Source organism: Neopsephotus bourkii, unplaced genomic scaffold (genome assembly GCF_033783945.1).
Source record: "Neopsephotus bourkii isolate Nb327-2 ecotype Australia unplaced genomic scaffold, CSIRO-AGI_Nbou_v1 NB_1825, whole genome shotgun sequence".
In the NCBI taxonomy this organism is placed as follows: Eukaryota; Metazoa; Chordata; class Aves; order Psittaciformes; family Psittacidae; genus Neopsephotus; species Neopsephotus bourkii.
The window spans coordinates 6,880,471-6,904,261 of record NW_026902298.1 but is presented as its reverse complement, the minus strand read 5'-3'; the positions used below and the strand labels follow the sequence as shown (position 1 = coordinate 6,904,261).

Sequence of the window (23,791 nt, the reverse complement as noted above, 5' to 3'; positions counted from 1 at the left end):
GGCCTAGAAGTTCCTTCTAAGAACATAGGAAACTCTAATGTCAAGCAGAGGCTTTGATCTGGCTGCACATGATGGCGTCACGGTCAGTGTTGAGCCTCTCTTCTGCTGGGCCCCTTGGCCAGAGCCATGCTTCAGCCACCCAGAACCCTGGTGGGACCCCCCTGTCATCCTCAGAGATAGGCAGCACAGAGGGAAACCTGCACCAGTCCATGCAGGGCAGTGGGAGATGGGGCTCTGGCAGACCACATCCATCCCTCCTCGCATGGGTCATTGCCCTCTCCTCTCACCCACCTGGAGCAGCCTGTACTGACCGGTGCACCAAGGTGTCTCCTTTATCCATTCCCTACTAAAGAGAACTTGGGGAGTGGGAGATGTGAGGAAGAAGAGCATGGAAGATCTACAGAAGGGCCATCCTGGTGTGTAGCTCTCTCCCAGTCAGGGGAGTGGCTCTCCCGAGGTGCATATGGCTTCTGGGCAATAGCACTTGCCCCTGAGCGAGGATGGATTCTGAGGATGGATGCTCAGGACCGGGGCACTCACATGTTTTCTAATCACATTTCCCCCTCACTCACGCTGCCCTGTGCCTTCCTGAAATCAGGACAGGCCTTTCTGGGCACCTTCTCCTTCTGGATGATTGAAAGGAGGAGCGCTCAGTGCTTGTGCTGGGTATGGTAGGATGGGGACCAGGCTCGTTTTTCATGAGGGATGGCCCCTGAGGCCACACAGCTGCTGCCCAGCGCCTCCGCCTCGCCCGCAGCATCACCAGACTCCCCGGGCAATGAAGTCATTTCTAACACCCTGAAGGGACATTTCCCTCGCGGGTGCGTGTTTCCTTGGCAATCACACACAAAAGGGCATCCTCGGCCGAGTGCCCCAGCGCTGGGCTCGTCCCCTGCGGCCGCCCATCACCGCTCATTTCCTGGCTGGGCGATGGCAGGCGGCCGGGCAGCGCTTTCCCTTCCTCAGCCAATTGCATCTTCAATCCGTATCGGAGGATCGCGGGGTGTGAGGCGTGGGAGAGCCCGGGCCGGTGCGGCAGGCGCTGGGGGAGAGCAGGCAGCAAGGGCGGGAGGAAGAGGAGGGAAAGGAGCGAGGAAGAGGCCTGGGGCGGGGAGCCCCCGCGGTCGGGCCGCGCTGGCCGGCCCAGCCGCTTAAATGCAACCCCTGGGGCACCGGCTTCCGTCTGATGAGACCGCTCCAGGGCTGCCGGGGACGGGGCATCGTCGTGGGGACCGTGACCCTCTGCCTGGCGGCCGGGTGGGCTCTGCAGAGTAAGTGTCCGTCTCCGTCCCTTCTCCCCTCCGCTTACCCCCCCTCCCACCCCCCGGCCCTTCCCTCCTCCTCCTCCTCCTCTTCCTCCTCCTCTCGCACTACCGCCGGCTCGGCCCCAGCGCTGGCGCGGGGCGGTGCAGAGCCCAGAGGGGGCTCTTCCCAACCCGACAGGGAGTGCCTGGGAATACCCGCTGGGAAAGGGGATGGGGATCAGGTACGGGTGTCAGGCTGGCAGCGCTGCTCTCCTCACGCTGGAAGTGGTCGGGGAAGGATCGTCCCGCTCGGAGGGAGCGGTGCCAGCCCGGAGCCGGGGAGAGGGGCGAGATCCCGAGCAGCCGCCACCCTTCCGCGGTTTTCCAAGAGCGGAGGGGATAAGGAATGCAGGAGGCAGCACGGCCCGAGTGCCCAGCCCGAAGGGCTTCGGTTGCCTCTGGAAAGGCGGCAGGGAGCTGGATTTCAGCCCTACACCCCCGGGGGCCGAGGGTGGCCGGGGCAGCTCCCAGCGAGGTCCGTGGGAGGACCAGGGTGGGCAGTGCCACCGGTGGGTCTGGTTTGGCACCGCGTCCTCTTCATCATCAAGGTGACACAGAAGCAGGACACCAAAAGGTGGAGGAGCAGAGCTCAGTTTTAGCGCTGTCCCCCCATGCACGGGTTCCTGCACAAAGGGGCCGGCCCTCCCCACCCGCTCCCGGCAGGCACACGGAGCCGCGCTTCCCACTCTTCCCACTTCTTCCGTTCTTCCCGCTCCGGCTCCGGGCCAGGCCGATGCTCTGGAGCGCAGGAGCAGTGTGCAGGGACTCCGAACTCACCGCTTCTCCTCGGAGCGTGTTTTACCGGCTGAGAAGGGGCTGGTTGTGCAAGCCAGGGCGCTGCCGGGGGGATGTTTGCTCTCCAGGCTGCGCAGCTCGGTTTGGATCAGACCAGTTCAGGTGATGCAGGCAGACTGTGTATTGAAACCATTTTTGAATGGTTAGATATTGCACTGCCTTGTTTGGCTTCGTGCGCTGGACAGGGATTGAAGGATTTCTATTCGTGTCTTTTTATTTTTGCCTTTACCTTGCAATCACCTATCCAGAACAAATCCGTGCCTTTATCAAAACATAAAAGGGCTGCTGTGGTGAGACACTCAGCTCCTGGCTGGTCAGAAACAGTGCAAAAGGCCTCCAAACAAACACATGGAGCAGAAAACAATTGGAACAGTTAGCAGTGATTACCAGAAGTTCCCATCTGTTCTGTTTCTGCTGCTGGCACAAGCCCTTTGTCAGGGCTCTGGTGAGTCTCTCCTGCACACAGGCTGAGCTGCAGCTTAGCTGAGGATGCTCTGGGCTTCCTGGAAAGCATCATGTCCCTGCAAGAGGCCTGGGCAGCATGAGCACAAGATGCCCATGAAGGGCAAACCCCAGGGGTGTTACCTTGGAAAGAGCCTAAGTCCCCAGTTACAAAAATAAGAGTGGTTATAGCTTCAGGCTGGTCCCATCAGTGAGGACCTGAGAATCAAACCGGCTTCTCCAGCTTCCCTGCCTCACCTCGACAAGTAGAGCTTCTGAATTCTGCTACAGATCCCAAACAGAGTGAAGTTAGCTTCTAGTTCATGTATCCATCTCTCCCCACTTGTGGTTGGTTTGGGGTTTTGGCCATTGGGCGGGGAGGGGGGGCTTATTTTTGGATAAGATTTTTAAAGACAATTTCTTCCCATTTGAGATAATTCTTTCATTGCCTTTTTTTAACCATTGTTTTCCCTGAAGACTCTGCAGAACCTCCAGGACCATCCCCAGGGGTCCCTCAGCACAGCTGAGGGTCTCATCCTCCCTCTCCACGGGGTCCCAGACATTAGCATTACTTTCCCAGTTCTGCTCTTGCCATCAGGCAGTCCCCACAGCACAAGAGGAGAGTGAGTGAGCTGCTCCAAGACAACCCAGGAAAAGGCATTCAGCACTGAGGCTTGCTCTGTGCTTTATCTGCCTTCTCTCTGGTTTGATTTCTGCATTTAGGTAACAGGATTTCAGTCTTTAGCCAAGTGCCTCGAACAAGCCCCTATTTATTTAAATATATATATATTAGTACCAGTTGGAACTCAAATGTTTGGTGTTGATACTGCGTTTCATGGAGAAATACCCCCACAGAAGCAGAAGTTATTGCAGTTACACATTAATCTGGATGGCCAGTTGAGCCTCACAGTGTTATGAAAGGTTCCAGAATCACATCACTAGGAACTAGAGGAGATTAAATATTCTTTCAAGTGCATTTCTGTCTGGAAATCATCCGGAACATGAAGTCCCTGACTTCACATGAAATGTGTACCTTTGATTTCATGTGGCTCATCTGCACTGGCATGTAACTGGCTGCCTTTATGAAAGCTGATGAATAAACTTCACATTTAAATGCAGGATTTTAAAGGAAAGCCGGTTACTGATGAATACAAAAGCATTGCTCTATTTTCAATGTTACATTCCCTTACCCAAAAAGATTCTTCCAAACTGTCTCTGCTTGGGTATCTAAACACTGGAATACATGCAATTACCTGTCCTATATAGTGGAAAAGTTTCTCATTATTATAATAGAATCATAGAATAATTAGGCTTGGAAAGGACCTTAAGATCATCAAGTTCCAACCCCTTTAGTGTGACACCTCACACTAAACCATGCCACTCAAGGCCTCGTCCAGCCTGGCCTTGAATACTGATACAGATGGAGCATTCACAACCTCCCTGGGCAACCCATTCCAGGGCCTCACCACCCTAACAGGAAAGAATTTCCTCCTTATATCCAATCTAAACTTCCCCTGTTTAAGTTTGAACCCATTACCCCTTGTCCTATCACTACAGTCCCTAATGAAGAGTCCATCCCCAACATTCCTATAGGCCCCCTTCAGATACTGGAAGGCTGCTATGAAGTCTCCACGCAGCCTTCTCCAGGCTGAACAGCCCCAACTTTCTCAGCCTATCTTCATATGAGAGGTGCTCCAGTCCCCTGATCATCTTCGTGGCCTCCTCTGGACTTGTTCCAATAGATCCATGTCCTTTTTATGTTGAGGACACCAGAACTGCACACAATAGTCCAGGTGAGGTCTCATGAGAGCAGAGTAAGGGGCAGGATCACCTCCTTCAGCCTGCTGGTCATCCTCCTTTTGATTATCACTGATTAAAATCTGTATTTAGTCTTTAATTTAAATGTCTCTCTTCCTTTTATGATCAGCAGAAAGGAAATATGTAAAGCATAATCCATCCTCTCTTAAAACAGCCACTAAGATAGGTAGGTCCCATCCTGCACTGGATGGCTGGAGCAGCATCATCTCCACACTCATCACCCTCTTTTCCCTTTCAGCTCCTGGAGGGGTATCACTAGTTGTCCCACAGCCCAACATCAACGCAACAGTGGCACAGAACATCCTCCTCTCAGTTGAATACTCTTGCAGAGGTGTTGCCACCATTGAGTGGAAGCACGTGTCAACCTGGGGCACCACCAAAATTGTTGAGTGGAAAAGTGGGAATCATGTCAACGTATCCACAGCCTACAAGGACAGAGTGACGACTTTTGAAAACGGCTCTATACAGCTCCTGAATGTGGGCATGAGAGATGCTGGCTACTATTTTATCACTGTAACAGAGGAGCATGGAACCAACACCTACGGCACCATCATCGTCAATGTTTACGGTACAAACTATATGGGAGTTCTTGGCTTTACCCCGTGTTTAAACACGAATCTGCTTGCAATCAATTTAATAATATAAGTTTTTTTCTCTCCTCCCTGCAGAGATTATCTATGAAGATTTACATTTTGTAGCAGTTCTCTTTGCATTTCTTGCTGCTGTATCTGCCATTTTGGTCTGCTTCATGTGGCTGTGTAATAAATCTCTGCATCTATTTCAGAAGAAGATGACACACAAACTAACAGGTATCTCTCTAAGAATGCAGTCTAGGTATAGGGCTTTGAAGTCTGAATTTTGAGCCTAAAGTTCACCTGTGATTTGAGCCATAACGGTGCTAAGCAGGGACACTGAGAAACAGGCCTGGAAGGGCTCAGCTCAGTTACCCTGCTCAATTCTTTGCTAGCTGAGGTGACTGAATAACAGGTATTTAGCTGCAGAACAATCCACTGGATACCCACCTTATACATTTTACATCAGAAACTATAAAACACTTCCCAACATTGCTAAGTGCAAAATTTAGGGAGAAAAGGCCAGAGCTGCAATAACCCCCCATCAGAGGAGAGGAGACAAAGTCAAGAGCATCAGTAGTGCTCTCAGGGTCTGCACCGAAGGGTGTCTCCTAAGCCATTTGGAGTGGCCCCACCTCATTTCATGGAGAACTGCACCCATCCCTCTCCTCTCAAACCACCCCTTTCATCTGTCCTCATATTTGATCCAGTTGTGGACTCCAGTGGACACTGACTAATATCAAACCCAGACTCTTAACGGGCACTAAAGACACCCATCATAAAAAGCAGATCAAGGGAACTCCAGGGTTGCACAGAAAGGAAGATTCCCGTGTTAGAAAGACATTTCCAACCCACAAGCAGGGATATTTGGCCCAGGCAGCAAGACCAAGTGCCAAGCTACAGGCCTGGGCTCAAGCTTTGGGCACATCTTTGGAACAGGGGGTTTCTTTTACCACTTCAAAACATTTCAGGCATTCACTTCCCTTCTTTATAAGTGCAGATCCATTAGTGGTTTCTTGCCCTATAGGTAAAAGGTCTGTATTTCTTCCCTAAGTGCTGTTTAAGCTGTTACCTTACAACAAGCAGCCTAAGCATCAGTATTTTACAAGACCAATGCAGATACTCAAGAGTCTTAAGCCTCATGACTTTGTGTCAACTCTGCAAAGCCTGGTACGAGAAGAGATGAATTCGGCTTATCGAGGTGTTCCTGCTCCGGCAGGGGGATTGGACTAGATGATCTTTTGAGGTCCCTTCCAATCTCTAGCATACTGTGATACTGTGATACTGTGACTTGAGCTGTCTCTTCCTTTCTGCTGCTCACCCACAGATGCAAGGGCTGCTGCTGTTTTCACAGTGCACACACTGCTCACTGCTTCTGTAGCTACTGAAAATTTTCCTGTGGTGCCAGAATACACCAGCTCTTGTTTGGATAAATCCTCTTCCTCCGGTTAGAGCCGATCTTCCCACAGAGCCCAGTCAAACACAGTTATTTGGCAGAGTTCAGGAAAGCCACAGTTCTGGGGACTTGCTCTGTCATCTCCCAGAACATGATCTGAAGCAGGGACCCAACGTCTGCCCCAGTTTCACCTTATCAGAGCCCTCCTTTCAGAAGTCATGAAGAGAGGTAGGAGGACTTTTCATAGTGCCTTTAGTCTTGTATCAGAAGAAACCAGTGTCACTTCAAGATTGTGAGGGACTCTTTGTGCAGTTAAATGCTTTGAAATGGTATATTTAAAACCTAATTGCAGATGAGTAAGCTTGAGCTAATATTAAAAAGTTCAAAATGTCTCAGCTATTAAGACAGCGCTGTTAATTTTGGAACGCTGGCCTTCCAATGCATTTGCCAATCAATAATAATACCCTTTTCTTTGCAGCAAGTACAACTGAAGAGATTGAATTGGAAACCATTGAGTGTTAGCCAAGGACTGTCTCATAGCAAAAATAACAATTCTACCTCAGGAAAAAGCACTGGCAAAGAAAGGGAGAAGAAACCTTAAAGGTAACATGCTTATGGCTGTTGTAGAAACATCCTGACTTGCAAACTCATTAGACTTTAAACCAGCAGTGTCTGATGGAGCTGTTTTGACCTGTTAGGTTTTCAGCTCTGCTAACCAAGGTCAAAGGAAGGAAGAGTATGCTTTCATGCTGAGCACGAACACATTTTTGTGGCTCATTAATAAAATCTGCAGCCTCTACCACTCTTAAAACCAACCAACTAAGCCTCCAAGAGCAACCCAGAAAGGAAATGACCATGCTCTTGAAAGACTCCTGTATTTTGGCTACAGCAAGTCTCCTATTACAGACAGAGCAGCCATTAGCATCGCTCAACATAATAAATTTAATGCCTAGTTACAGTATCATATTAAAAACTTAATTGCAAGGACTGAATCCTGTTTATTGCGCCTCTGCTGCTGGTTTGGGGCATACGGAATTTCCTGAATGAACACAAACTCCAATCCTTCATGAGACAAAACTGCCTTTGAAACAACGCCGAGCTGGTCAAAGTTCCCCACTTCAGTGTTTGCACTGCTCCAGGATATTAACACACATTTTATGACATGACTACAGGAGGTTGTTAAACAAGGAGCCACGCACAGGCACTGAGGAGTATGCTGCCTATAGGGATTAGAGGGGTCGGATGAAACAGTGACACATCACATGCAAGGGGTGGCAAAACACAAAACGGTTTCATTGTGAAAGATGTCCTTTGCAAACCTACTGTCAAATACTCTATCTGGGAAGAAAAAATGATACAGCATTACTTAGAGATTTGCTATTTACAAATAGAGTTCTGAAGTTGCTCTTGTTGAGAAGCCAACTTTGCTTTCCTACGTTGTAAGAAAACATGAAGTGATTGAACTAATGTCTTCTTGAATCTGCATATTGCACTTACATTCTCCACCTGCAGATCTGCTGGGTGGAATAACGTTTGGTTTTGTGAGTGAGAAAGCACTGACCTGACCGAGCTCCAAATCATCCTGGTTTGCTTTTGTAATGAGAAGAATTTTGCAGTGTGAAATAAACCTCAGAAACATCAGAGACCACGGACTAGTCTGATTGCAATGGCTTCTTGAGCCAAACTGCTGCCACTGCCTCTCACGCTTCAGCTCACTTGTCTGCAAACCTTTCACAGGGCAGGCTGACAGAGCTTCCCCTCTAGGCAGGGACTAATGCAGAGGTACTAAGGGTTAGATATGGAAAGCCAGAGAACTTCTCACCAAGTGCATAATGATGGAGGGAGGCAACAAACAGGCTTTTCCCAAAGCAGTCTGTACACAGTACCTTGAAAAAGTCATCCCTGGATTAACCGGCCTTTTGCAGTACACTAAGGGCCTCTCACCCACTCATAAATTCAGGTACCAGATTCAGCTGGTTGCTGCTTCCTGCATCCTTCCTGTTTGAGAGCAGGTCACAAAAGGTGGGAAATCAAAGAACAGGCAGCTGCAGCACAGCTTGGCAAAGTAGCAGTTTGCTCTAATTCCTTATTCTAAGTATGTATTACCCATCTTCTGTATCTTTGAACTAAGCTTTGACAACACAAAAGAAGTTGCAAGTGCATCTGTTTCAATCACTAAGCTTGAAGTACTTGTGAAGTATCCATATAGCATATGGAAAACATTAGTATTTTTTTGTTTATCTAGAGTTTTTAAAAATCACTGTTAGCACTTGAAGTTATTCATTAAGCTGAGGATATAGCAGGTGCTCTGCTAGACTTATTTAGAAAGTATTATTATTACATGTAACACCATTACTATCTGCTAATGCTGACTTAATAGTGTAATTGCCAAAGGCAAAGTCAGGAAACGTATACAGACATGAATGACCATTTGAATGCATGGCTGGAATTGGAGAGATCACTTTCAAACTCCAAAATTTGAAAGCTGGGATCAAAGTAGGAAATGACCATATAAAAACCTTCAATTGAAGATGCACTGTAAGAGCAGCAAGAGGTTTCCCACTAGCACCGCTGTTCTACCTCTCCCAGCTTAGCTAAGGATACAACTTCTGGTGCCCACCCTTGGCTACTGACACTAATGCCAACCTCAATTTTAGGTAGTAATATCCTAGATGAACAACAGGCATTTAATATTCAGTGAGGACATACAGTACAGTTAGCCTGTGTACTGCTTGCCTATAGATGATTCCTCACCCGAAGATTTTACCCAGAACTTAGCAGGCTTACTATGTAGGTAAGATCACTTATAAAATACTCCCATTTTCTGAAACTGATGGTTGTCCATATGCATTATTAATCTCAGTAATATTTAATATACAGACCATGAGGCTAAGCTGTCTGCAGCAGTTCCTTGCTAGACTGGAGGTACCTGAAGTATTGAAAGTCTTCTAGTGAGCTGTTAAAATGGAAGTTTAGGAACTAGTAGCTATTCACTTGTAAACTCCATGCAGAACAGCAGCAAACTTAATATTTAGAGCATTCCAAATGATCAAAGGGATTAGTTTTAAACGTTAATTAAAGAGATGTCAAAATTCACAAGATTGCTTTGGCAATCAATTTCAAAGGTCTTAATCATCCACTAATGTCTTCATTTCACGTTCGAAGATGCACTACCAAGCATTTCAAGACTGTCCCTCTGTTAGAAGCCTAATCAGTCCGTTTTCCATTCCAAAACTTGGAATCCCTGTGTATTTAACACTAAAAGACAGACTCTCCAGGTCTCTAATAATTTTTTATTCTTTGTTTTCCATCTAGGCCTGGAAACCCTGACAAATGTCCTCACTGTTAATGTTCAATGCTTGCATTTCTGCAACACAAGCCTTCTTGCATCCATTGCTTCTTTTCAGGAGGCAAATCCTGCAAGTACGAGATCCTAATAGCCCCAAAGCGATCCTGTTGCTTGGTAATGAAGAGCTTGTTTGTAGAGAAGGCTATCACTATATGCAGACCTATCAATTAGGTTAAGAACAGTGAAGTGCAAAGACACATTTAAGTTTCATACACTCATCTAATTAATAGTAAGAGAAGATTTGTTGTGTTGTCAAGTCCAAAGAGCCTCTTATAATCAGATGCATGAACAGATGCATCAGGCTGCTGGCTGAACTGTTCATCAAAGAACCCCCTCTCTACCAGTAATCATAGGCTAGTCAAGCAACACAAGACCTGGCATCACAGGGGTTGTGTGAGAGATTCACCCATCTTTCAAGACAATAAACAGTACTTTCAACCAGCACGTTTTCGTTTTCTATAAGATGCCTTGAGAAATTCATCAAAACCTGAAAGGAAAACCCTTTCTCTCTCATAGCTCAGTCACACAGAAGCAGGTACTTCAAGGAACTGAAATAACAAGATGTTTCACAGCAGCAAACACGAACAGCAGTGCAATAGCTGCTTTGGAGAGACACTGAGCAGAAGCTTGCCATAAGCAGTTGCTTATTACTTCCTACTACTACTCTTTATTGCTCAAGAATACAGCAAAATAACAACTGTCACAAAGTATGATGTTCAATGCAAACATGTTTTATGTGTGAAATGTTCTCTCATATATTTGCACATACTTCGTAACACATAAGCTGGATGTAAGTCTGAACCAGTTCATACAGACAGGTTTCGAAAAGATCTTCAGCAATTAACCATCAAAGCTTTGTGCAATACCTTACCAGAAGCTTCAAGAAGGCTACAAGAACAACCAAGAGAGACAAAAATGTGACTACTTTTATTTTCAAAGAACTCAAAAGAGCTGATCTTCAGGATATTATCGTTTCCCTGGATGATAACAAATGACAGTGCAGGAAAAAAACCCAAACAAGCAAACAAACCAGTCTGTGGGGATGCAAAGTCTCCTGTATGAATTACCTGCTGCTATCCGGACATGAATTTAGAAACATCACCCCCAAACCCCAATTGTCAGAATCTTGCAAGCAGAGTAAGACCCTTTCTTCCACATACCTGCAAAAAACAAGGACAGAAAACACAAGCAAAGTAACCAGCAACCACACAGGCTCACCTGTAGCCATCAGAAAGATGTTTGCCAAAAGCTGTGACTTTGTAGCACTCTCAAAAATTGCCACCAAATGTATCTCTCAAAAAAGAAATGGATCACCCAGAAGCCACATCCATGTTCAAACTCCAGCTCAAGGATGTTACCCAGTGAAGACAGTTCCCTATGCTGTCTTTAGCCTTAATTCTTGACAAGAGAGCTCTGCTTCTCCTCTGCTGTCCCGCTTCTCATGAAATGAGTCCATTAGCTTCCTCCAAGACAGCCATTCCTTATGGTCCCAGCCATTAAAAGGCTTCACAATAGCACAATTCCATTCTAGTCATTTTTGTCTCTCAGTAACACTTACAAAAAGATCTATTGAGAAAAGTAGGAGCATGAGAGAGAAGGGAATGACTCTGAGCAGACACTTTCATATAGCAAACAACTACTGAACTGATTTAATAAAAGAAAAATACATCAGTGACCCAGCTCTACTTCAGATGGAGCAATCTGCAAAGAAGGAGCTGAAAGGAACTTCCCCAGAAGTTATTAAAAAAGTTTTATTAGAAACAGTACAATGAACGTATCTGTACAGGAAATACATTTGGGTTTGCTTTCTCGCATTGTGTTATAGCTCCCATTTCCCTTTGCTGCTCAGCAGTGATTGTATGCAGCTCAGTGAAGATTCCAAGCCGCAGATGGATTATTAACACGGAGTCAGGGCAGCCATGAGGAGTTCCATTTTATAGACAAAGTTCCGCCCTTCCATTTTATTCCACTGCACTTCCTTGAAGGGCCCTCGAAGATGATTCCACTTGCTGTCCTGCAGCACATCGCCTTTGGGAAGGTCCTTGCACTGACTCCGTGGAAACTGAACCATAACTTTGCTGCCACTTTCTGGGCCATTACGCACTGTAACGAACAGGGATTGTGTGAGCATTTTTATACTGTAAGAATTCCTCATATTAAATATCCTTCCTCACATATGCTACACATTACTCCTGCTCAATTACAGACATGCTGAAAGCAAACAAGGGAAATTATGTTTTAATTATTATTAATGTTGTCTCTTTGAATTTTCTCCTTCTGGTCTCCCATTTTGCTCTGATTTTGTTGCTTTAGCACTGCACGTTCTGGTTAGAGCACACCACAGAAACATCTGACATAACCCACATACAACTACAGCTTACAAAAGCATTATTTTTCCCTAATGATGCTAGGAAGGGCAAAGGGCTTTTTGGCCAAATCTTACCTTGGATGTATTCCCAGCATTCTGTTGAAAATCGTGACCAAAACAATATTGTTTCTAGTGGATTTACATCAAATGTGGATGGAGTCACTGAGGACAGTTGTTGCTTTTAATCACAAAATTCCACAAGACTAGTGTAGGGTGGTGGTGTTCTCTTGGCTTGGATGGGTTTTTGTGCTGTGATGTTGGGTGGTGGTGTGTGTCTGTGTTTGTGTTTTAAATAAGCAGTTAGGGAGATAACACTTAGCTCTTCCCTCACTTACCAAGCCAACCTTACACAAAGAGATGACTATCAGGCTGATTGAACATAATCTCTCCTTCATAAATCAATGGTGATTACTCCCCATCATTATCATCACCTTTTCCTTAACAGTTTGTAAACTGCTCATGGGACTGGCTTTTGCCACGTCTCCCTAGTAATTGCAGTGAGGCTGACCAAACTACTTCCCCAGATTCTCCTTCTTAAATACAGGATGTGACACTTACCTTCTTCCAGTCCTTGGGAATCATTCCTGATCACCATGACCTTTCAAAGGTCACCAAGAACAGCCTTACAGTGACATAAGCTGCCTCCCTCAGCACTCATGGATACATTCCACCTGGTCCCATGAACTTGTGTATGCCCTCTTTGCTCCAAAATTTCCCATGGGTCTCAGGGACCTGGGATGCCTGAAGGCCAGTCTTAAGATGAAAGCAAAGAAGACACTGTGTACCTTAGCCTCCTCCATGTCCTGTGCCACCAGGTCCCCTCCCCATTTACCAGCAAGCCCGTATTTCCCCTAGTCTTCCTTTTGCTGCTGACCTATCTGTTGAAGTTCTTCTCTATGTCACCCACTAGATTCAACTCCAGATGGGCTTCAGCCTTCCTATCCCCATCAATGCATGTTTGGACAGTCTAATCTTTCAGATCAACTGGTCCTGCTTATAATCACTTGCAGCTTCCTTTTTATGCCATGAGTTTAGTCATGAGCTCCCTGTTCATACACACAGATCTTTGGTCACCTTTGCACAACTTCCTGCACCAAGAAATGACCATTCTTGAACTTGAAAGATGTGATACTTAGGAAAAAAAAGAACCAACTCTCTCGGACCCCTTTTCTCTCCATCCCATAGGATGGTATTCCATAGGATGCTTCCAAGAAGGTCCCTGAAGAGACCAAAATTTGTTTTCATTAAGTCCACACTTGTGATGGTGTTGTTTGCCTTGTTCCCTTCTTTCATGATCTTGATGGTTTCTGTAATCTGGCTTTTCAATGCTAATTCTAAGAAATAGTTTCAAGCCTTTGTAAACTAAATCAGGTTTATATTACATGGCTGAGCAAAGTATTGATTCTATTTAGGTGTCAACTGCATACACAAAAGAGATTGTTTCTAGAATATTTTGCTATAAATTTACATTATTCAATGAAATTCTAGAGACTCTCTCAGAAAAAGACATACAAACCCTGTAGAATTCGCTTAATGTTAAGATTTTCCATACATTTGCAAGAGAAGACACTACCTGAAATGGCATAGTCTCCATTTGGTGATGCTACAGTTATTGCTGATGCATTGCCAATGCTCTCCACCGGCCCCAGACCAACATGATTACTGAAACTCAGCACATGCCATCCCATAACTTTTGCAAGTTGCTGAACTGCATGGACCTGGTGCTGTGACATCTGAAAGGTAACAAGAGGTTCATCTTCTGGTCAGTATTTGCACACCACAGAAATAACTGCTTCCTGGTTTTACCAAACTTCTTTTCTTCTGCACACTATTAAGCACACTATGCAGTTAGATCTCTCTTTCACAGCTATATGGGCTTCTGCAATTTATTTATTGCTTTCAAGTTACAAAAGCCTTTATTTAGGTCTCAAGGACTAATTCAAGTGATACGAACAGGGCTTGGAAATAATTCTTTCTTGGAATGGAAATGAGACTTCTGCTGGAAAAATATATAAAATCTGTGAGATTATTCTCACAGCACACTCTGGGAAAGAAAAGTTGTGGTTCACAGGGGCATGATTATTCCCACTAATGCTCAAGTGGAAGCATTGAGCTTTAACAGCTTAGAAGTTTAAATGCTAAGATTTTTCTGTATCATGACTTAATGCTTGTAACAAAGAAACAGCTAGCACTGTTCAGCAGCTCTCTGTGAACAAGTCTGAAAACACTTCACCAAAAAGATACCTCCAGCAGAATCTGTTTCAACTTGTTTTCTGTGTCGTGGAGTTTCACTAACTGCAACAGGCCAACCGCTGTTATTAAAGACCTGTACTTTGACTATTTATAATGCATAGCAAGGACACTGTCACTTCTGACTAAAACCAGCAGCTTGCTCTAAGCAATTAAGAAAACACAGTTCATTCAAATATCAGCTGATTTAGTAATGGCTGATGCAAAGTGAACATTAACAAGACAATGCTGAAACCACAGTAATTGTGGGCTCCTTAAGATCTCTAGACAGGTCTTGGTTGCAGTAAGTTTCATATATTGAGTACCTTATTGTCTGCTATGACTCTCACTGACTTGTTCTGAAGTAAGCAAAAATCTTAAGCGTTCCCATGATGAACAGCATTAAAAAATGTATTTTAAATGGGAGGAGAAAAATTATTATTACTACTGACCTTAGTAAAACCTGGCATTGTATTTTAGTTTCACTTGCTAAAGACTCTATACAAACATACTGAAAAATTCAGTCATTCACCTTCCTACTTCCACTAACTTTGAATAAAGCCTTTCTACACAGATAAAGGTAAGACTCTAACTTCTACTGTTTCCCGAACATTACAAGAAAGGAAGATGAATCTACCTGAGATAAAAGGAAATCCTGCAGTTCCTGCTCTTGATGGGACAGTGTAATAACTCTTCCATCTCTATGCACAACTCTGATTTGTTCAACTCCAATGTTCAGCTGCAGTTGAATGGATCTTTGAAGACAAGATGCATGTTTGTTCAAAATGCATTACATTTCCTTAAGAAAACAGGGAACTAAGAGCACAGAACTCCTCCAGACAACTCTAAGATGAGCATAGTGCAAAGCCTATGGAATAAGACTGCAACTCCAAACATTTCAGTTTTACCCCTCGTGACAGCTCCCTCTACTGCAGGGAACACCTTCTGTGGTGCGTTCCCAGACCTGGTCCACTGCTTCCTTAGGTCAAGGAACCTCCTGAGGTGCCTCACAGCTCCTGCATGGCACTGTGCTCAAGTTTCCTTGCAGGGGAGCAGAGGAAAATGGTGCGTACTTGGGGCTTGTTCTAAACTACAGCCAAGACTTGGGCAGCTCAGGTACTCTGAAAGTAAGACTGCAAATTACACCAATGACCACAGTCTGCTCCACAGTGTGTACACAGCCAGAAAGGACTGTAGAAAAGTAGAAAAAACAGCTGGGTCAAAGTAGAAAAGCTCAAAGTAGAAAAAGTAATAAGAACGGCTGGGTCATCCACTGTGAACACACTGGATCATTCACTGCTAGTCAGCATGCATTCATTTCTGGCATATGAATTACCTAAGTTCCACATTTCAGTACCTGTGCAACAGAGCTAGGACTGAGCACTGACTAGCTGTCCATGACCAGACTGGAAGTTCAGAATCCAGCACGTACAAAGATACTGTATATTCGTCTATCTCTATACAAAGCAACCCCCCCTCCCTTAAACAGCCAGTTTCACTGTCAATTCCCACTTTGAAAGGGAAATGTACTGGTTAACGACTTAAGTTTCTTCATTAAAGTTTAAAATGGGTGAAGATTTTCTTAAGGTGGCTGCTCCCCCACAACTCAAAACCAAACACACAGAAATAAGGGGTTCCTACTTGTCTGCCTGAAGAGAATCTAAAGCTGTAAAACCCAACTTGAACACACTCTGACACTGCTGCATGCTTCTACAACTAGAAAAACATGGGCACTTTCATACATACTTGCATATTTGTTCGTATCCTTGAGAAGTTATAAGAACTTTAACACTGGATTCATAAACATCATTTATATTGGACCAGTGGGCCTGAATCTGGGGATCCTCAATACGGCTGGCCAGACTGTCTATGGTTCGAGCAGTTCTAGAAGATAAAGACATAATCATGTACAGTAATCTAGACAGCCTGAGCTCTTATTTGGATTAAACGAAGCGAGGAGTTTATTAGTTTGTCAGGTTTTCTTTTGGTGGCACATCAAAAAGATAAAAAGGGAAACTTAATAAGCCACGTGAAACAAAGTTCTGTTTCAGCACCACTTTGGTGCTAATGGAACACCTGTTTACTTGGTACATGTCACATACACTCAGCAGCAGTATTGAAGTGGTATTACTTAGAATGAGCTACTGCACAGGAAAGAATACTAAAAAAGATTTATGCAGCTTCAGAAAAGTAGGGACAATTATCAGCAGCTGTCAGAGCTGTCACAGAGATCTCTACGAAACCCCATTCCTTTTCTTTTTTACTAGCCAACTGCTTATTGCTCGTATTTCCTGATGTGTTATTGGTTCTTAGTACTTAAAAATAGATTATTTTAACAGTGAAGGAAGTAGCTGCTAGTTCTAAGAACACTGAAAAAAGATCAATTGTATTCTACATGATGGCACATTTAATTGTAACAAGAACAGCTTGTGACCTACCTGCGTCTCAGAAAGATGTGCTTTGCCTGCTTTATTATCTTTTCCAGAAGGCCTTCATTTGACTGTAAAGAACTGATATCATTTTTATCAAAAGCCTGGGGTCCTGCAAGTCTCATTCTCTTATGGCCAAAAGGTGCACTAGCTGGATGTGGCATCACTGTTGAGCTCAGGGTTTGCTTGTGACACTGCAACAAACAAAAAACGTTATAAAAGGAAGTGCCCAAATGACGTATCTGCAAGAAGTAATATATATACTATAATATGCTGCTTAATGTCAGGTGTTTTACATATACATATTTTCCAAAAGTGCAACTTTTTTACTTTATAAATTTGACAGCACTTTAAAGCAGCTTTCTACTCATACTTTGCTTCCCCTGTCTATGCATCTCTTTCAAACCTTATGGGAAGTGATTTTTAAAAACATGTGCTAGCTAACAAAGACTTGGTAGTATGGCAGTAGCTCCTACTAGTAAGTCTGCCTCATACACATCTCTGGAGACAGACAGGATGGTCAAACAAAAATAAAGGAAGTATTTTAGAAATAAAAAGGGGTACAAAAAATTAACATCTGGTTCCAAGTTAAGAAAGGAAACTCACAGAGATGGGCACTGGGCTCAGGAAACCCAGTTCAGTGCTTGGAACACTGGACTAGTCCACATGACTGCATGACTTATGCCTCTAAGGACATGAACACTCTCTGGAACATGGTTTCACAACTGCATCTAAGATAATGCTCCTTTCCTGAACAGATGCAAGCTCAACCTCCTACCCCACATCCTTCTGAATCTAAGACACTGAAGCAGAGAAGTGGACCTCAAAAGAAGCAGAGTTATTATGGTAATTGATTGTTCTTCCTTGATGGAAGCAGGGGCTGAACAGATGCTCACTTAAAGTACTCGACAAGCACCGATTAGACACAAAGGAAAAAGGGAAACTGATGAGCTGTACTGGTAAAACCTTGCATAGCTTTTCTGAATGGAATACCAGGCCTGAGGTTAAGTAAGGAACCGACATTCCATGAAAGCATTAACTGGAACTCCCTAACTACCTCTCCACACTAGAACTGAACAGGATGTTGCCTCACACCAATGGATAGAAAGCGACTGGCCTCTAGTGGCACCCTATTGTTATAACAGGGCTGCATGCCATGTAGAAGACTACAAAAGCCCCAAACCTCTTCAGTACTTGACCATAAATGCATTACCTCTCTGATAAGCTGATGCAAATTATGTTCCAGAACATAAAGATGATCATCAGGATTCTGTTTCTCAGAAACAGACTTTTGTGACTTTTTGTCGTTGGAAGAGTGACACAGAGAAATAGACAACTGTAAACCTGTACAAAGCAGATTAAAAAACACAATACAAATAAGGACACAGACAATTTTCAAGGAGGCTACTGACAACTGCTTTTCTCCATGTATTATAATCAGTATTTCTACAACCAGTATTCACCATAATTAGAAAATCAAAGAATGATGTCGGAGCGCACAGCAACAAAGGCAAGTAAGACTTGCCACTGACTGAACTGTTGACAGGTCAACTACTCACTACTAGGTAGATTTATCAATTTCTATGACTCAACCCCAAACAAAAAGAGTTGTCTTCAGGACCCTATTCCTTCCCAAAGAAGGAATGATTTACCATCCTATAAATTTGAAGCAATCCAGAAACATATTCTTCACCTGATATCATCAGCTGTATACCCCTTGTAAGAACAGGAGATTCACCAGCCAACTCTGAGCCACCTTCATGCTGTTTACATTATCCTCACTGAAAAGTATTGGCCTCTCTTCTTTTGAAGACCCATTAACTCAAGTCTTAAATTCCACCTGCACCCAATCCAGCAGCACTGATTTATGCACAGCTCCAAACTGTTACATGCACACATGTTGTAGTTTAAATCCAGCACCACACAGCCGCCTGCTCACCCCCTCCCTGTAATACAGTTGATAGCTTTTAAGTGCTACTGACAAAAACCAATCACAAAACAATCCAAACTCCACACAATAAAATGTGAGTAAATTACAAACCAAAGTGAACTAATTGGATGCTTCTACAACTAGCAACCAAAATTCCAATTCTGGGAAATTCTGGTTTTTCAAAACCTTTGAAAAAATAAGGTTCATTTTTTTGTTGTCATTAAGAGCAGAGCATTTAAAGCGGTCTCATCAATCAGAATTTCAGTTCATGTTTAAGCAACTAACAGGTTAAGAAGTCTCACAAAGTTTCCTACCTGGGAAAGGCTGGGAGATGATCTGATTTTTCACAACAATGTGAGGAATCTGGGATTTAATTTGAACAGCTTCTCGTGAGAGCTGGGCAAAGATTTCTTTACATAAAAGAACATTCTGTGCAGCCTCCAACTTCGTCTGCCAGTGGGGAGAGCCTGAGAAATATAAACCAGTATTTGCAGAAGAAAAGCGTAAGAAAAAGCTACCTTTTTGTTCAGATACCAGACACTTCAGTAGCTATGAGTAATTGCTAAGGTAAGGTAGTCAGTAGCTTCTGTCCAAATGGAGCAGCAAAATGCATTAGTGCTACCTTACACATATGTATACTGTGAATTGCAGCTCCCAACTGGAACTGCCCATTACATTTCCAGACCTTTTGTGAGCTCTGTTTATGTTGCAATTTACTTTCAATGATACCTCTAGCTTTATTAAACTCACTCTACAGTGAACCACCAAATAATGGTAAGGGCATGTACACGCCTTCGTAGGAGTTATAGGGCCCAAATTCTTGGAAGATTCTGGTCTGGTTAAGCACATAAGCTCTGTGCTGTACCCTCAATACCATATGAAACATGTATACAGTATAGCATCCTGTCTTATGGTCAAGAAAGCACAAGTATCTGTGTCACAGACCATTGTGAAATAAACCTCTGTCAGTTCTTTTAATCCTGAAAAGTAAAGGATGAAATTTTAACCCCATAAATATACAGCTTTCAATAAGGGTACACAGCAAATGGCTCAATGCTCACCTACCAAGTGAGCTACTGGTAACAAGTGCACATAATGCCAGCAGAGTTTCAGATTCAGATAAAACAAATGAGGCACAGAAACAAATTCTACATTTTGGCCAAAGTTAAAAGTGAACAATCAGACATTCAGTTCTGTTGAACTAATGGGATGTAACTGGCTGAAACACAATACCTCGGTTTGCTTTTGGTTTTGTGCTCTAACTTCCAATGCCTAACAAAAGGTGCTCCAAAATACTTAAAATACAATCCTAGTAATTTTGTTTCAGCTATATGCTAAGATTTTCAAATAAACACCATACACAATCCCATTTCTTGAAAACAAACATACAGCTAGTTATACCTGGTTTTGGTTTTAGCATGGGTCTTTTAAAGAGGTTGACTGTCCCAAGGTCACCAATGTCTGGAGCTTGTTTCTGAATAGAAACCTGGGTGAAAAATGAACATTATTTGATGTTTGCCCTTTGTTGCAAGCACACAAATACCAAAACAAAACCAAAATACATTATTAAAGTCTCTCTGGCAAACCTTGATATAGGCTGATCCCTCTAAATCACTTGGAATTTGAACATCCAAAGGACAGTAATCTTCAGGTATCTTTTTATCCAGGTCAATGTCAGTGTTCTTTATTACCTCAAATGTGCCATGATGAAGGAAAAGGGAACCTAAGAAGGAAAGACAAGAACATACACACTCTGTATAAAGCATCTTCTGTAAACAATGAAGTTCATACCTCTGTTTTGTAAGACTATATATTATGATTCTATGAAAACTCCATAGTTGCGCTTCAGAGACATGGATTCAATGGATGGAGCACTCGGTGGATAAAGAATTAGCTGGATGACCACACTCAAAAAGAGTTATGGTCAATGGCTTGATGTCCAAGTGGAGAACAATGACAAGTGGCATTCTGCATGGCTTGGTACTGGGACCAGTGCTGTTTAAAATCATTGTTGATAATATGGACAGTGGGACTGATGCACCCTCAGCAAGTTTGCTGATGACATCAAGCTGTGTGGTTCGGTTGATACGCTGGAGGGAAGGAATGCCATCCAGAAGGACCCTGACATGCTTGCAAGGTGGGCCAATGCCAACCTCATGAAGTTCGACCAAGCTAAGTGCATGGTCCTACACCTGGGTCCAGGCAATCCCAAATACAAATACCGGCTGGGCAGAGAACAGACTGAGAGCAGCCCTGAGGAGAAAGACTTGGTAGTGTTGGCTGATGAGAAATTCAACAGGAGCAGGCAGCATGCGCTTGCAGTCAAGAAAGAAAACCACATGGTGGGCTGTATTCTGACCAGCAGCTCGAGGGAGGTGATTCTACCCTTCTATTCAGTTCATGAAACCCCACCTGCAGTCCTCTGTCCTCTTGGGCCCCCAAAATACAAAGTACATGGACCTGTTGAAGCAAGTCCAGAGGAGGCCACAAAGATGCTCAGAGGGCTGGAGCAGCTCTGCTAAGGAGGCAGGCTCAGATAGCTGGGCTTGTTCAGCCTTGAGAAGAGAAGGCTCTGGGGAGACCTTAGAACGGCTCGAGTGCCTAAAGCTGGAAAGCTGGACGTTTGACAAGGGCCAAAGGGATAGGACAGGGACAGGATAAGGGAGAATGGTTTTAAAATGAAAGAGGGCAGACTTAAATTACTACCTTCAATGACACTCTTTAGTCATATAGTTTAGATGTAGGTAGTCCCAGTAGGACTACCTAAGACACGATGATCCTTGTAAGTCCCTTCCAACTGAACATATTCCATGATTCTATGATCTTTGTTCCCAGGAAAATGCAACATACTCCTCTTTTTATTTTTTTAAGTGCTTTACAGGCCAAACGCAGATAAAACCCAAAGATGGCAGGGGGGTTGGAACTTGATGATCTTAAGGTCCTTTCCAACCCAAACTATTCTATGATTCTATGATTACAAGGTCTACCTGTCAACTGATCAACTATTATTGATACAGAGGTGTTTCTGCAAAGCAATCTTTACTAGAAACCTATGCAGCCTTTGAAATCACTTTCTAGCTGGAGGATGGCACAAGATTTTTCGTGATAATAAAACAAATTTCCTCCTCTTACAATCTTGTCTCATGATTAGAATTAACTTGTCTTAAAGTATGTTATTACAGGTATTCTATCTGGTTTTCAGTAAAAAAAAACAACAAAGTATAAATATCCATTCTAGACAAAAGACTCTTCTGCTTGTTCTGCTTGTTTACCTGCACTTCTGTAGCTCAGATCACCAAGAATTTTGTCTCCTACTTTCCTCAGCTTCCAGTGTTGTCTCAGTCTCAGCAGTTCAGAGTTGAAGTCTCTTTGTCGCTTATTTTCCTGGTTCTCTGCTACTGATTTGGATAATCTTTCTGCACCTTTCAGCAGGATTTGAGCTGCTCCAGCTAAGGACTTCTTTTTTGAAATCAGCTGTAGAAACTGAGGATTCTAGTCACAGAAAAAAGAGAGAATAAGCCACTCACACCTCAAGTCTCAAAAAACTATTGTTAGTGAAAGCCCACTGACACTGACATCTTAGCAGCCTTCCAGGATCTGAAGGGGGCCTACAAGAATACCAGAGAGGAACTCTTCCCCAAGAACTATAATAACAGGACAAGGGGTAATGGGTTCAAACTTCAACAAAGGAGGCTTTGGTTAGACATAAGGAAGGAATTCTTTACTATGAGGGTGGTGAGGTACTGGAACAGGTTGCCCAGAGAAGCTGTGGATGCTCCATCCCTGGCAGTGCTCACAGCCAGGCTGGACAGAGCCTTGCATGACATGGTCTAGTGTGAGGCATCCCTGCCCATGGCAGAGGGCTGGAACTGGATGCTCTTTAAGGTCCTTTCCAGCACAAACCTTTCTATGATTCTGTGACTAATAACTTTTTTTGCTGGATGTTCAGTAACTTATTTAGCATTACTTTCACTTTATACACCCATAAGTCACATTACAGTTTCAGCAAAGATGCCTTTGCAATCAGCCTCACCTCCCAGTCAGCCTCACCCTCACCCATACAGCACTGTGCCAGCACAACACAGGGAACATTTGACTAAACCATATATGCATCATACATGAAAAAAATACCCTCTGAAATAAAACCTTTAGTATCACAAGCTATACAACTAGGTACAGCATACCTGTTTTGGAGGAAGGGGATCTTGCACAACTGGATCTAGAGTCATGAATTTTTTATCCTTCACAATGCTCAGAACATCATACAACACACACATCTCAGTCAAGGCGCTTCGCAAGTTGTTCCTCACCGAATCCCAAGGCCAGAGGGATGGCTGAAACTTCACCAACCCTGAAAGCAGAACAGAAGAAAAAGAAACAAAAGACTAAAAACATACAGTGCAAGGCTTGTTCTTAAACCACAGAGAGATCATAAAGAGATGAAATACAACTTAACAGCACGATACCCGCATCTACCCTTTTCCATCTACTACAGTGATCTGCTGGGACTCGATCACGAATATCGTGATCCACGGCCAATCGCGGGCACCCACGGGAAGACGCCAGGCCCAGGCATCAGTGGGCTGCAGGCCAAGCATCAGCCACAGCCCGGCGGGAGAGCTCAGGCCGCAGGCCGACTGACTGGGAGCCTTGGGCCCGCCGCCCCTCACCTTCCTCATCCTCCGCCTCGCCGGGCTCGGCCCAGGCGCGGCCCGCCGAACCCGGCTCGTCCTCCTCGGAGCCAGAGCCCTGGCTGAAGTCGATGCGCTGCGCCAGGCGCGCCAGGTTCTGGGACATGGAGAGCGGCTGGAGGTAGGTCTCGCTGCCATCCAGCCCCACCTCCTGCACCTGCTTCTCGCACGCCGACTCGATGCTGATGCGCACGGCCGGCACGCCCGCCATCTTCCTGCGACCTCCGACCGCGGGGCAGGCGCGACCCCCGCGACGACTACGGGTGCCGAGCTGGGGCGGGGCGATGAAGGGGCGGGGCCAGCGCCGAGCGGGCTCGGCTGTTTCCGGAGGACGCTCAGGAAGGGACGTGGCCAGCGCCGGGCGGGCTCGGCTGTTTCCGGAGAGCGCTCGGGAGAAGACGGGGCCGGACCCGAGGGGGCGGTCGCTATCGGCACCGGCGGAGCTGTGCTGCTCTGCCGGGAATCACTA

At 44.6% G+C, this 23,791-nt stretch overlaps 2 protein-coding genes across 2 annotated transcripts; one reads left to right on the top strand and one right to left on the bottom strand.

Moving 5' to 3' along the window:
- The first annotated feature begins 929 nt into the window (after window positions 1-929).
- VSTM5 (V-set and transmembrane domain containing 5) lies at window positions 930-7,978 on the top strand. Its single transcript, XM_061343415.1, has 4 exons — window positions 930-1,271; window positions 4,597-4,926; window positions 5,027-5,167; window positions 6,805-7,978. The coding sequence occupies exons 1-4, from the start codon at window positions 1,187-1,189 to the stop codon at window positions 6,846-6,848; spliced, it is 600 nt and encodes a 199-aa protein (XP_061199399.1). The 5' UTR covers window positions 930-1,186; the 3' UTR covers window positions 6,849-7,978.
- A 3,445-nt stretch (window positions 7,979-11,423) lies between these two features.
- On the bottom strand, window positions 11,424-23,648 carry MED17 (mediator complex subunit 17). The gene is made up of 12 exons (XM_061343812.1): window positions 23,302-23,648; window positions 22,816-22,982; window positions 21,904-22,123; window positions 20,218-20,354; window positions 20,033-20,117; window positions 18,946-19,098; window positions 17,915-18,045; window positions 16,711-16,895; window positions 16,019-16,156; window positions 14,910-15,027; window positions 13,617-13,776; window positions 11,424-11,778 (listed from the first exon to the last, which is right to left on the bottom strand). Exons 1-12 carry the CDS (start codon window positions 23,531-23,533, stop codon window positions 11,573-11,575), a joined length of 1,932 nt encoding a protein of 643 aa, XP_061199796.1. The 5' UTR covers window positions 23,534-23,648; the 3' UTR covers window positions 11,424-11,572.
- Window positions 23,649-23,791: the final 143 nt, after the last annotated feature.